General features: G+C 34.2%; 1 protein-coding gene across 2 annotated transcripts; it reads right to left on the bottom strand.

Moving 5' to 3' along the window:
• Positions 1–4,777: 4,777 nt before the first annotated feature.
• On the bottom strand, positions 4,778–13,479 carry PIP5K9 (phosphatidyl inositol monophosphate 5 kinase). Of its 2 annotated transcripts, none has more exons than XM_085724757.1 (9): positions 12,596–13,479; positions 10,703–12,067; positions 9,555–9,722; positions 8,734–8,899; positions 7,946–8,056; positions 7,525–7,712; positions 6,825–6,970; positions 5,840–6,005; positions 4,778–5,203 (listed from the first exon to the last, which is right to left on the bottom strand). In XM_085724757.1, the coding sequence occupies exons 2-9, from the start codon at positions 11,935–11,937 to the stop codon at positions 4,930–4,932; spliced, it is 2,454 nt and encodes an 817-aa protein (XP_085580883.1). In that variant the 5' UTR covers positions 11,938–12,067; positions 12,596–13,479; the 3' UTR covers positions 4,778–4,929. The 2 variants fall into 2 exon arrangements, with proteins under 2 accessions (XP_085580883.1, XP_085580877.1); XM_085724751.1 differs by having other exon boundaries at positions 13,297–13,479.
• Between the last annotated feature and the right edge of the window lie 1,947 nt (positions 13,480–15,426).

Here is a 15,426-nt window from a genome sequence, read left to right as displayed (position 1 = left end):
TATGACAACTACACCCGTCTTGGTTCTTCTGGATTTCATGAAGACTTTCACCATCAAAACTGACGCGCCCGTTGTGGCCATAGGGGTTGTTCTCTCACAGGAAGGGCATCCCTTAGCTTTCTTCAGCAGGAAAATGTGCAACCACATGCAAAAATCATTTGTCTATATCCAAGAGCTCTTTGCAATAACTGAAGCGGTTCAGAAGTGGTGCCAGTAACTGATTGGGAGACATTTCTACATATACACAGATCAGAAGAGTCTTAAGGAGCTACTCACTCAAACAATTCAAACACCATAACATAAATAGGCAACGAAATCGCAAGGTTTCAGCTTTGACATTTTCTATAAACCAGGCAAAACTAACCTCGTGGCCGACGCGCTCAGCACAAAATACACTGAGGACGACAGTTCCCTCCTTATGGCTATCACCACTACTGTTCACAACATCCTTCAGGAACTGCGCAACTTCTATCTGCAAAATACATAGGGCAAAGCATTACTTACTAACCTTCATCAGCCAAGCAACCCGAACCCAGACTATACATTTAAAGATGGGCTGCTATTTTTCAAAAGCTGTATCTATGTTTCGAACTTACCAGGTTGGAGAGACTCTCTCTTGACAGAATTTCATGTATCACCAACAGCGGGACACTCCGGCGCAAAACCAACCTTCTCCCGACTTGCAGGCACCTTCCACAATACAGTCAAAGAATGGGTCCAAAAATGCTCCATTTGCCAACACGCTCTAGAAACACCACATAAAGTGTGGGGAGACTTAACAATGGATTTTATCACATATGTACCAAATTCTTTTGGCCATACGGCTGTTTGGGTGATTTGTGACAGATTAACAAAGTTTGTTCATTTTATTGCATCACCTACCTGGTTTACAGCAAGAGACCTAGCACTTCCCTTCTCCACGGAAATTTGCAGACTCCACGGTGTCCCTAACTCTGTTATTTCCGATTGAGACCCCATTTTCCTCAGTAATTTCTGGAAAGAGTTGTTTCGTGTCCAGGGAACGACGTTGAAATTCAGCTCGGCCTATCACCCGAAGACCGACGGACAAACATAAGTCGTCAACAGGAGTCTAGAGACATATCTTCGTTGCTTTGCAAGTGATCATCCTCACAAATGGTACAAATACCTCCACCTTGCTGAATATTGGTATAACTCCTCTTTTCACTCCTCCATTCAAATGTCACCATTCCAAGCTCTGTATGGCCGCACGCCTCCCACCATCCTCAACTATGTTAAGGGTCAAACTACACTCACAGATCTGGACAATTCCCTGGAACTAAGGCAAAAGCTTCTTAACACAATCAAAGAAAATTTGAGTAGAAGTAGGGCTAAAATGAAGGATTAAGCTAATAGAAAATGATGGGACTGTACCTTTTCCCCTAGTGATTCGGTTATTTTCAGAGTCCAGCCATATCGCTAGTAGACTGTGCAACGTCGAATATCTCCCAAGCCGGCAAAACGGTATTTTGGACCGTTCAAAATCCGCTGCCGTATCGGCGCCGTCGCCTCTGGGTGGAACCGCCGCCGTCCTCAAGGATATATCTGGTTATCCATGTATCTTAGTTAAGAGCTTACCATGGTGACAACCCAGAGGCTCACTTCACACCCATACCACAAGAACTGGAACCCAACATTTTTCTAGATCCAACAGCAAAAGAGGGAGACGAAGAAATGACTTTTCAACAAACAAGAGAGAAGGGTGAGTCAAGACAGAAAGAGTCTTCTCACCAAACCCAACCAAACACTTTAACTCCTACTTCTAATTTGAAACCACTATCCACCAAGATTTCCTCTGTTTTACCAAAACCGTTGGCGACACTCTCACCACAAGATCAAAATCCCATCTCCTCAAGTCAATTTCCTTCGTCCGATGCTCCTGCCAACTCTGCACAGCAGACCTCGGGACCCTACACTTCAAACCCCAACGTTCCACTTTCCTACACCCATCCTGCACCATCCGATCCACCTACTACCCCAACCAATGCTCAGGATTTAATCAAGCCACAGCCCCAACATACTTCTAGTGGACCTCTCCCCATCAAAGGAACTGACCCAAACCTTGAGCTCAAGGTTTCATCTGAACCGGACAACAATGTTAGAAGGCTAAATCCCAAGCGAAACACTAACAAACCTATTTGGACCAGAGATTTCATCCTCAAGTAATATGGGCCGAATTATTTTGTTTTTTTTTTTAGCTTTAAGGGCCAGGCCCAATATTGTCATAGGTCTAATGACCTAAACCCTACCTATTTAAGAGGTGTTGCTACCTCTGTGGAGACAAAAGAAAATTGTCGTTTTTATTATTTCTTCTTTCTTTTTGTTATTTTCTTTGTTCATCAGTAGCATAACTCTAAATTTTGTTGATCCCCAAACGTAAAAGCTATCAAGAGTAATACTAAAAAGGAAGTCATAGTTGTTTCTTTTTTTTTTAATGGGAAAAAGGGAGAAGAAGTCATAGTAATTTAATTTGTGAATTTCTTTGGATTATATAAGTATGAGTTAACCAAAAGGATAGATCCACAATTTTAGAAGAAAAAAAAAAGTTATTACAAATAAAAAAAATAGGTCCACACATTTTTCTCCAAAAAATATAGTTAAAATTTGAATATTGACTGCTATTTGAATGTTTCGACTTACTCAAAACACATTAATCAATTATGTTCAACCGTCCTTGTGAGTTTAGCTCAGTTGGTATGAACAATGCATAAAAATATGCAAGGTTCGGGGTTCGAACCCCGGCCACCACCAAAAAAAATCAATTATGCTCAACCATTTAGTTAACAAGCAATGATATTCAAAGCTTTACATTCAAAGCTTTACAAGGATTTCGATGAAATTCTTTACAAGGATTTCGATGAAATTAATTTCATTTCTCTCTTCCCTCCTTTCTTTAGTCACATAAACTACTTGAATGTACTACTTGAATGTATTTAATTCGATGAAATTAATTTCATTTCTCTCTTCCCTCCTTTCTTTAGTCACATAAACTACTTGAATGTACTACTTGAATGTATTTAATATATTTAATTTTCGAGTAATATAACACTTCCGAATGTATCAAAACTAACGGGGCTTGTTGCATGAAAACAGGGTGGGCTACATGCATGACATGACAATAAAAAAAAGGAAATTACTTTATAAGCCTCACATATTTGTTCAAAAACACTTCAATTTATCTGAATACCCTCCTTTCTTTAGTCACATAAACTACTTGAATGTATTTAATATATTTAATTTTCGAGTAATATAACACTTCCGAATGTATCAAAACTAACGGGGCTTGTTGCATGAAAACAGGGTGGGCTACATGCATGACATGACAATAAAAAAAAGGAAATTACTTTATAAGCCTCACATATTTGTTCAAAAACACTTCAATTTATCTGAATATATCTTTCGATGAGACAAACCAATTGGAAGATACATTACGATCAGCTTTTTTTCATCCGAAACTATACTTCATTCGACCTTTTTCAAGGCAACTTTCATAAAAAAAATGTTTTTGAGTTATACTGGGCAGTTGCTTTTAAGCAGGTAAGAGTAGGTCGTCCTTAAATCCTACCCTCCAGCTCTGATTCAAGAAAGTTTATCTCTTCTTTGGGCACATGTATTTTTTTTTTTTTTTTTTTGTCCGGAGTTCGAACTCCAGACCTTATATATATATTATGCATTATTCCTACCAACTGAGCTAAGCTCACGGGGGATGGGCACATGTATCTAGTAGCATGCAAAGAACTCTGCATCTTTTTCTTTGTTAATTGTTAATAGTATTTTTGTTGATTCCTACAAAAAAAAAAATTGTTGATGGTAATTGGTCATTTAATTGGTGTTTTTCATGCACAATGATTGTGAAGAGTCCCTCATCTCTCTGGTTTGATTAATAAATAAATAGATAAACCTTGTTGAAAATCTAACGTAATAAGATAAACTTGGTTTTCCTTCAAAAAAAAGATAAACTTAGTTTAAAAACAATTATTATCTCTGTAGTTTTCCCACTGTCTGGGAGTTACTAACTGACAAGTTTCCAACAAAAATGATAAGGTTTGGAATCAATTTGCCAATACTATAGACATACGATTTTAGTGCAGCTACACACAATCAACATGTTTTGGATGGATGTTGGAGAAGGTTTTTCTTACATCTCAACGTCTAATTAGGTCAATTTTATGATGCACAAGTGACATGTCTTGCATTATACACAACCTAATTTCTACCATTGAATAAATATATCTCACCATTAAATAAAATAAAATAAAATATGATATGACTTTTCGATCAAATAGTGGAATGACATTTATGCATGGTACAAGACAATTTTGCTTATGCTTGTTAGACAAAACCGACAAATCAATGTAATAAAATATAAAAGTAACAAATTGTAGAGTTGTCTAAATTCTAATCGTGCAGTATTATCTTTGCTTTATTAGTCTCCCAAATAAACACTAGTTTTTACTTAGACGCAAGTTAAGGGGAATGCATCGTTTTAATTGTTTTCCTCTCATGTGTTATCAATCTCATCATTCAATGAAAAAGACGAGATGCGTTATTTAATATCAAAATTGAAAGTAAAAAAGTTGAATGGTGAGATTAAAAACACATGAGAACATTTTTTGAGAATCCATTCCCAACGGTAAAAGCCTTTTCTGCCATAGAAACAAACATGCAAGTAAAAACTTATTTCATATATCGCCACTTAAAAAATCATGTTAGTGGCAGAAAATTATTTGCTTTAATTAAATAAATATTTACTAAAAACTTTAATCGAAAAAAAAATATCAAAATTTAGCATATTTATTAAAAAAAAGAAAAACATGTTTACAACAATTACAAAGCATGCATGCACAAAAGGGACAATGTGACCGTTCACAAATTCTGAATAAAAATAATCTGGATGAAGTTACTCAAACTTTATCCTGGCACATTTGATGGGAACACTTTCTGGATAAAATCCAGGAAGCGACGAGAGTAGAATGTAGGATCCACCGCCGATATAGATAACGAATCAAACTGAAGTGATTTATACGCATGTTCAATCCTCTTAGTCATGTTGTAATCTTGCAATATATCAATGATACCCAGGTATAGTACGACGTCATAAGCCTCGTGGAACATTTGAGTTTCCTCTTTTCCTGGTATCTGCTCTGCCCTTGCTGGCATGTTCACACCTAACTGGATTTGAAGTCTGCATAACGAGTTGACAATAAAGAAAAACCCTCAGTCTATAATATTCTAGCAACTATTTAATGGTGCACTACGGGAAGAATTTTGCCTTAATCAATATAATCCCAAGTGAAATAGCTAGATTGTTTGTTTCAAATAACATTTCACACATACGATAACAATTAAGAGATATTAACAAGAATTTTTTTCATGCAGAAGTGTGGTGCAATCATTGGTAATGACTAGATCATCTGTCAAATTGTGTCAATCATACAACATGTACACATTTAAAAGTAGGAGTGCAACTAGTGTTAGGAGTTAGAGGATGTGGAGAGAAGACGAGTAAATATACGAGAGCTTGAACGGCAAAAATCTATGGAGGTTTTGTTCTAAAAAAGAAGATGAATGAGTTACGTTTCAAGAGTAATTGTTCTGCAATCTAAACTGATAGCACCCTAGCAGAACATAAACTACTCTCCCAACAACTGGAGTATTGCACCAGATGCCAGAAACAGCCGCCCGTATTTTATGAACATAAAAGTGATTGTGAATATGTAAATGCTATGATCACACTAATAATAGGATAGCTGGAGTACTACGAATACGATAAAAGTGATAAATAACATAAAACACAACCATTAAACTCATGAAGAATTACCTTGCAGTACCAGGTAGAAGAAGATCCACCTCCTCGTCACCAGCAGCTGAAGCTCGCAATCGGCTACCTCTAATGTGTGACCCGACAACAACACTACCATCATCTGCTCCCCGAGGGACCAGAACAAGACCTTGAGGATAGTTATATACTTCATCCTCTAGAGGGTCTGTAGTTGATTATCGAAGTTTTCAAAATTAATCAGTTCCATAATTATAGTGCTATAACAAAATGCAAGAATACAAGTCATTGCTGAAACTTTAAAAATAATGATAGACCAAATTATAGATAACCGGATAAGCCTATAAGAATTTCTAAAATGATGTGGTCCATAATCATCATATAATTGTAAAACTTTGATTGGATGTCAACCAACCGAATACTCAATTCAAGAGCTCATTTGCCCGTTTCAGTTAGAAGGAAAAAAACCAATATAAAACAAATCCAAAATGCAAGACATAATAAGACAGTGCTGCTAAGTTAAAAGGGTTTGACTGAAAACCAATCAGCATGTTTAATTGGACCAGCAAAGGACCTGGCTATCCTTTTGGACCATCCAAGTCCAGGCCAGATTTTACAACATTGGTCCTAAAAATAGCTCCTAACATTTTTCAAGCAGGAATCTAAACTTAGCCATTCATATCCATCTCATGTTAATAAACAATCATCACATATCATTGATAATAAAATGCTTTTGTGAAAAAGGTCAGATGGGCATTAGTCAATTTATGATGTAAAAGAAAGATTTTCTGGAATACCCCCTCGTAGATCTCATCATCTAAACTACCTAATAATACCAAAATAAGCAGTGTTTATATCATCTGCTGATTACACAATGTCATATCTCTCATTTACAGATCATTAGTTTTATACCGATGATATATGCCAACTTTAGGTAAAACACACAATAGTATTTTTGCCAGAAATAAATTTCAATCACATAAAGGCCAATTACTAAACATTAGCTTTCTTGATTAATAATACATACCTTCCTCTGCAAGCATTGCCAAACCATCTGAACTTATACTAACAGGAGGACGCAGCTGCTGGGGAGCTCGATAATGAACACCTAGAAGAAGACTATAGTCCATTATGTGCTGTTCCTCCAAGAACTTGCTGTCAGTCTCAATCTGCCTGCACAAGAGTACGAGTAAAAGGTAAAATGCATGTTTTGAAGTTGAGCATTGCAGGACTATACATCGTGAAAATTTGCTACTCATCAGAAAAACTTGAAATTCAAACAAATGGTTACTATTTCTAGCAAGAAAGAATAAATAGATTAGATTGACATTAGTCCTTAAAATATTTTACATGTTCATTGTATACAGTATAAAAAAATGTGATGAGAATTCTGCTGCATTACCTCAAATGTACAAATTTAATAATATACTCCCTCCGGTCCTATATATAAGAAAATATTCTTTTTTTAGATACATTTAATAATCAATGTATTTAGTCTTCATTGTAAACGAGATACATTAATTATTCAATGTATCTAAAAAAAGAATATTTTCTTATATATAGGACCGGAGGGAGTACAATACATATCTATTTTTATTTGCTTTGTTCTAAATTACTTTGTTGAAGGAGGGTAATTTGTCTTTCTCCTCTTTGTGTTCCTAGGAATAAAATATTTTCTTACAATGGAAATACATGATTTAAGAAAGTATTTAGTAAATGCCCCTTACTTTAATAAAGACTCCCGCCAAGACGGCTCCAAGTAAAAGCAGTAGTTCAAATCCAAATCTTTAAGAGTGGTATTCTCATCGATTTCTATCTTGTCGGAAGAACGTCCAAGGGATGAACCTTTTAAATCAAATCTTCTATGGATCCTCAATTCTGTGCAGAACATATTTCCCATTACAACAAAGCGGAACTGCAAGATAGAAAATCATATATAAATGCTCGTCTTCAAATTAAAGAAAATAATTTTTTTGTTTGGCATGAAGATGTAATAATGATAGGTTCAAATATTTGCTGTCGTACATGTGCTTTATAAAAATTCTCATTATTTTGATCTTTCTGATTTGCATGAATTAATGTGCAAGTCGCATTAGTAATTGATAAATAATCAAGAAAATGACGCAATTGCAGATAAACGAGCATTACCTTTTGGCCACTTGAAGGTATAATCCTGTGCAAACCAAAAAACTTTGTAACGAGTGTATTCTCATATGACTTCACATGATGATGATAATCTGGAAGCATTCTTAGAAGAACCTACATTTCAGATTATGGTCACTACATTTTCTATTTTACATCGAAAACTGAAAAGTAGAGAAGAACATGTGAACACTAAAATATCATTATTAAACATATGCACCACAAGTTAATTCAAAAAATCTGAGCTAAAAGCTCAATTTTCTATTCTAACTTCTTGGACTGAAAAAGTAGTTTTATCAAAGAGAAAAGAGAAACAGAAAAACAAAGAATATCATCCAAGTTAATGAGGCAGACAATATTAAACTGAAGACATCCTATTTCTGTCTGCAAAGACCTCTTGATATGTGTGTGTGTGTGTGTGTGTGTGTGTGTAGGTACATCCGGATCATGTACATATGAAAAACTGCATTTAAGTTAATGAAGCAGGCTCGTAACTTATGTAAGAATGATGGTAAGTTATTTATATGTATGATTATTGTAATTACTATTTAATGTTTTCTTAATATATTTATGAAGTTTGTTTAACATTTGAATTGACAACATTCTGAGCACAATGATGTCATCAGCCCCTTTTTGCAAGTATGTCATTGATAACCAAGGACCATGGAGAAAACACCCAGGTAAAATGAAATATGGAACAGAACCAGTTGAAAACAAGCCTCCAAGGAAGTTTGTATATCAATATCTGCAACTGCAACAAGTGCTAATGAACAAGAACCACAAAATAAACACACCTTTACTTCTGATCTTCTCAGTGTCTTGATCATGAAACGGTCATCCTGAGACAAGAAAAAGACACTACCACTTTTCCCTGGAGACGATAGTTCTCTCAAAGCATCATTTCCACAAATGGACATCATGTAGTCTGCAGCATCAATCTTGAACAACTCTCTCAAATTTCTGCAAAAGGTCACAAGGTCATATATAACAAGCATATGAAAGGTGAAAGAAAGAAATAGACGAGAGCAAAACAGAGGCTGCAATAGTGTTTCCTTACCATGTATACAAAAACAATTCTAAAAAATGAATAGTCAATTTCCAAATCTACTTTATTTCTTTTTCTTTTTGCAATATTATGAAGTTCACACATCACATCATACATTAGAGGTATTTGTGTAGTTGAAGCAAGAATCCAACATGAAATCTACATGTCTTAATAATCAATTACACAAATAAGAGTCAGTTTTGAATAGTTATTCCATTCTTGTATTCACCTTAAGTTGTCAAGTAGGTATTGCAATTTGAAATGGATATTCAAAATCAGATGTACAAAATTTATTGTGTGTGCATCTGTTTTTGCTATTTCTAATATCAGAACACTAAGGAAAATTATAGAAACAATATGGAAGATTAAAATTCAGTAGTTACTTTAAGAGGAAAAAACTATATTCAGATGAACATAGAACATATAGCCTGATGCTGTCAACCAATCCATAAGAGTGGCATGTAGTGATTTAGTAAAGCAAGGATTGGTTTAAAATGCATGCCTACTGAGTCGATGAATGAGGCAACAGTCATATAAAGAAACAGCATGACTAAAAAAGTTTAAACTAACCTGAACACCATAGGGCAGTAATCTTTCCATTTAAAATCCTCCGACTGATGAGGAGGTGTCAATTGAGAACCTTCTTTAGGAAAATTCATCCAAAAGCTTGCTTTGGCACCAAAATCCGATGCTCGAACTTCTCGTCTCTGTATGGGGGTAATCTTTCCCACAGTATACCTAGCCATTTGAAGCCCATTTTTAAGTTACTTACAGAAAACCATGCAAAAGCAAATATTGATATTCCAGAATAACTTAATTTCTTCTAAAGTTTGGTACATTTGGTTCTTTCATTGTATATGGTTGCCTCATGTCATTAATAGGAATAATGAATCAAGAAAACCTGTGTTAGTTCTACTATAACAATTGTGAAATACAAAAAAGAAGCAAATAGTATTTGTTTGCTTAAGGCAACGCATCTTCCGGTTGCTATGTGATTGCCAATAGGAAATGAAATGGAATATCTTGCTTTTTGGGGGAAAAAGGTATAAAATGAATCATTGATATAAAAAGTATAAAACAGTTTCCGAAGAAAAAAAAAAAGTATAATACAATTTAGCACTCAACCATAATTACTGATATTCAAAGCGTGTTTGATTTTGATGATTAATTAACTTGAATTGTTAATGGTTAATTTTTTTTATAACTGATATATTTTATTCACGCTCGCTTGTTTGTGATTTTCCCATTTTCAATAACCACATTTCTTTTCTGTGGTTAAAAAACAAATATAGGGGTAATCCACATTCTTTTTTCTTGAATCCCATGAGTGACAATTTAGTGATTTCAAAGCAAAATATAGCTCAAAGGATAATAATCTGAAAATTGAAAACCTAAAACCTCAATCTCTTTAAGAGGCATTACATCCCTTCTATTCTTGACAGTTGGTAACAAGGAAGAATAAAAAATATTTCCGTGAACATAAAAACTGTCTGATAATCTGATCAGTGAAAAGATGTACACGACCATATGAAAATTCCCATAAGAAAATTATGACCTCCTTCTAACATGGATTCATCTTGAAAATTCTATGTTCGTAACAATAAAAAAAAAAAAAAAAAAAACTTGTAGAAAGCAAAATCATGTAGCAGTAGCACTGTTATAAATGAAAACAACAAAAGCAGCTTGATTGTGCAAAAAGCCAAGACAGTATCTTTTACCTTATTCCGAGCTGCAAACTAAGCATCAGATCATAACTCCTGTGGCCTTTAATAATTTGTTCACCGGGCCTTTTGATATCTTTGGCAATTTTTTTTTTAAGCTGCTTTGCTCTTCTAGTAAGTGATGCAAAACTATTATTTAAGACTACCTCACTTATTAATACCCCTTGCATATATTCACGCTCCAAAATGGGGATCTTTTCGTTAACCTCTTTATTTCCATCGGCGAAGACTGAATCTGTTGAAGCAAATTGTGAATCATGACCAATCACTTTCTCAATAGCTACCTCTAAACTCCACCGCCTTTCAAGAGAAACATTCTTGCTGCGAGATTGATCCAGATTTAACAGGTTTTCTGTGCCAGACGGAACACCACCTGTTCTCCGGGTCTCACCAAATCTAGCATTTCCCATATCAACTGAAGCAGTGTTATGAATATGCACCTGATTCTGTTTTCTCAAATCTGGTAATAGCCCTCTTTTTCTCAATGCATTGAGATATACTTCTTGTGCAGATGGCAGACAGCTTCCTTTTGGATAAAAGGTTCCTTTGCCATCTTTAAGACCCCGTGTCCATGTCCCAACATAGCACCCCCCATCACCCCAAGTATATGCGCCAAGACCATGCATCATACCATTTAACCAGCTTCCTTCAAACGAGTCTCCACTTACCCAGGTAAGGGTTCCTTTGCCTGACATTGTCCCACCTTTCATATTTCCCAAATATACATTTCCGTTAGCCCAGGTATACTTGCCTGGCCCCTCAGGATTTCCTTGGATCCAAGAGCCTTCAAATATATCTCCATTTGGATAAACTTGATAACCTAGGCCATGTTTAAGATTGAATCGCCATCGACCTTTGTAGGTCAGACTTTCTGGGCCAATATATGATCCTGTACCGTGGATATAGCCACCAGAGAATTCACCTTCATACAACACACCAGAAGGCCATTGTATTTTCCCAAATCCATTCCTCATCCCCCGTCTCCACTCACCATCATATACACAACCATCTGACCATACATACTTACCCTGACCCTCGGGAACGTTGCCGAGAAGGGATCCGGAATATGACTCGCCATTAGGAAGAGAGAGTTCCCCTACTCTAAAACCAGCAATTTCAGTGGAATGACCAGCTTCGCCGTTTGTCAATATAGATATAGGGTCTATGTTAGAAAAGATAGCAAGAGATTGTGTTCGATCCAAACTACTAACTGTGGCCACGGAGCCAGACATGCATAATGATCAAAAGGAAAATTCCTTATAGAATTATAACTATCCCGGATTCTCAACAGCTACAAGACAAGAATGGTTGCAGATAGGAAATCTTACCAAGTGATTGACCCTTGAAACTTTGTCCTTTTGGCTACAAAAGAAAAGTTAAAAAAATGAAACAAATCAGAAATTTGTCACTACACAAAACATAAGACATCCCATTCATATCATATAAAAAAAGGCATAAACAAAGATGATGATAGGAAAATAAGTGGGCTTCATAGACTAAAGTACGGCTGTTCGTGGGCCAGTTTGGTTCGGTTTTGACTAAATCTATTGCGATCAAAAGCCCACGGCTTGGGTTGGGTTGGATTTACATGTTTTTTGTATAAAATTTGAACCAAACCAAGCCGATTGTAAATATGACAGACCACGACATCTATGAAGCACAGATACGGACACGGACATCGGACGCCACACAAACACTGACACACCGACACCGCTAATAATTTGAGAAAATCACATAATTCAGTGTAATTATATGTGTCGGTGTCGGATACGGAATTACACAGACACCACCATAACTAAAAGAAATTGAACTTTCAAAAGAAATCATCAAATCAAAAAAAAAAAAAAAAAAATCATAAGAACCAAAAGGAGAAAAACAATATAATCATACACAAAATGGAAGGAGAGAAGCTTGACTAGATTTCCATAAACCTGAAAGTCTTTATATTGAACAACTTATAACATATAAATACATAATATATATGAAAGATCACTTTATGTAATAAACAATTGCAAGTAAAGCAATATACAGTATATAAAAAACAGAGTAGTCGGTTAAGAAAAATCATAAAAAATTACAGAAAATATCAACAAAGAGAAAAATAATTGAAAAATTAAAATTTTCTCCGTCATGATTGAAACAAACAAAACTTCAAACATTATTGCATAATGAAACAATAATTGCCAGCTCAATTTCATCGCCCATAACACAAAAATTGCTAAACTCATAGTTCAACAAAACATTTTCTGAAAAATTGCATTCACATTATATTGATCGGAAGTTAAAATTGCAAATTTGCAACTCACTTTTGAACGAGTCAAAATTGATTTTACCACCAGAATTTAATTGATTTTGACTTGAAAGTTAGAAACCTTAGCTTTTGATTTTAGAATTGATTTTTAAAGTCGTTTAAATCAGGAAACATAAATCACTTTACCGTCAACTAACTTTTTGTCAGAATCAATCAATCAATTTTACAGAATCAATTCACTCGAAAGCATAAGACAGATGCAATTTCAATATGATAACACATTATTGAAGATGAAGAGATGAATATGAATATATAGAGAGAGAAAGAGAGGAGAGAGAACCTTGTTGAATTGAAAGTTGAAAGAATGAGAATAAAGTCAAGTGTTGTAGGTGGGTAAATAAATCAAACTATCAACGCTCTTTTGCTTGCTGGCTATAGTCTAAGCTTGTTTTCAACTACTCTCCAAATTTCGCTACTCGTTTTCCAATGAGTTTCGTTTCGTTTTGTATTCTAATCGGATCTTAAACTAGTTAACTTGTTCTTTGTCTTTTATTATTGAAGAAGATGATGATTGTGAGATGATCTTTATTCCAATTTCAAGCAACATTTTTCTACTAATAAATTAATAAATACTTGTGTATAAATATAAGAACTACAACAAGATATTATTTATTAATAATATTGCTTTGCTCCTAAAAATATTACAAAAATACACTATGAATTGATATTGGGTTATAGGTGGACCTATCAAATTGATGGACCATGGACATGGTAGATTAATATTTAAAAATTTAGAGTGACAAAAAATAATATCGGATTAATCCTTAACAATTTAGTTTTTATTTTATAATAAATTGAGATTAATTTTTTTTTATGTGTAGAAATATTAAAGAATAATTTGGTATTATTTTTTATCAAAGACTAAATTAGATCACGAGAAAATTGTAAAAATTTACACTCATTTTATAAGTTTTTATTTTATATCCAAGACTAAATTGGATAAAGAGAAAATTATCAAAATTTAGTTTCACTTTAAAAGTTATATGAAATTCTAATTGCATCCAAATGGAAGATATTTAGTTTCATAATCCACTATACCAAATAGATAATAGGGGAGAAAAATAGGAGAGTATAAAGAGCTTTACTAATTCCTCTTACACTCTTTCATATTAAAATATAATCGTATAGAGTTAGTGGTAAATGATAGAGTTATGGTGAGACTTTTTTTTTTCAAGTGGTGGATTAGTGTAGGATATGAGTCAAAAAGAATGTATTATCATGAAAAATTATAAATGAATTATTGCATAAATGGAACTTATATTACTTTCATTGGAATCAATAAATGAAACCTACTTAAATATTAAAAAAAGTAATTCTTTATTGAGGATGTTCTAAATTCTAACAAATATTGTTTTTAAAAGTAAAAACTCGTGTTCTCCTTGTCATCATGCATGAGGCAATGACATAATTTATATCATTTTCATAAAAACAAGAAAGAAAAACTAATATATATATATATATATATATATATATATATATGTATATATTGAGTTTTAAGTCACATTTTTCTTTTTTTATCGTGAATCGTATTAAAAAATAATTGTCTCAATTATGAAGATGATGAGAAGCACTCCAAATTTCTACTTTCAAATCATAAATGTCGATAATTATAAACATATTTATTATGTCGGGACCCTAATTTAAAATAAATTTTTTTCTACATTTAATATGTGTGAATTTACATTTAGATTATTGGAGACTATGGGCACTTTAAAAAAAAAATATGCATCCATCATCTTTGAAATTTCAAATAATTTTTAAACATCAATGAACAATAAACCACCTATCAATCACAATGGTCCATTTTATCAAAAAAAGAAAAGAAAAATCACAATCCATATTAAAATCTGTCATATGCCACCATACATATCCTATTATCCTATGGAGTAGCAAGCATGGCTGTTGGGACAATGGTAAGTGGAGATTAGTCCGTCGTGTTAAATCCAATAATTAATAAATAATGATGTTATTATTCCCAAACAAAGTATGTTCAAACAAATAGTGTCTCCCAAAGTCCTAACTATATTCTAAAGAAATGACCATTGGATTTGGTCCCCCCTAAACTCATAAATTGATTCCAATTCAACTAGTACGAACTAGTCTACCTTCCCATGATATCATACTGTACGTCTATATAAAATTTCCCTCTTTTTTGTATTTATAGTTACGTCATTATATTTTTTATTTAAAACATTAAAAAATGGGTGTAAAGACTCGTATAAGTTGTGTTTGTTTGTCCAATGCAAAGTCGTTTATAAGTAGGGGTGGAAATAGACCGGGCCGGGCTTTGTAAGGCCTAAGTCTGGCCTACTTCAAAAATTATAGGCCTGAGCCTGGCCTATTACCCGTCATAGGCTCATTTTCAAGGTCTGGTCTGACCTTTTTAAAGGTCTGATGAAGCCTGAAAGCC

This window comes from Medicago sativa, chromosome 1 (assembly GCF_051527215.1).
Source record: "Medicago sativa cultivar Bolivia chromosome 1, Bolivia_mono, whole genome shotgun sequence".
Classification (NCBI taxonomy): Eukaryota; Viridiplantae; Streptophyta; class Magnoliopsida; order Fabales; family Fabaceae; genus Medicago; species Medicago sativa.
Note: the sequence above shows the minus strand (reverse complement) of the source record. Positions and strands in the feature narration are given on the sequence as shown.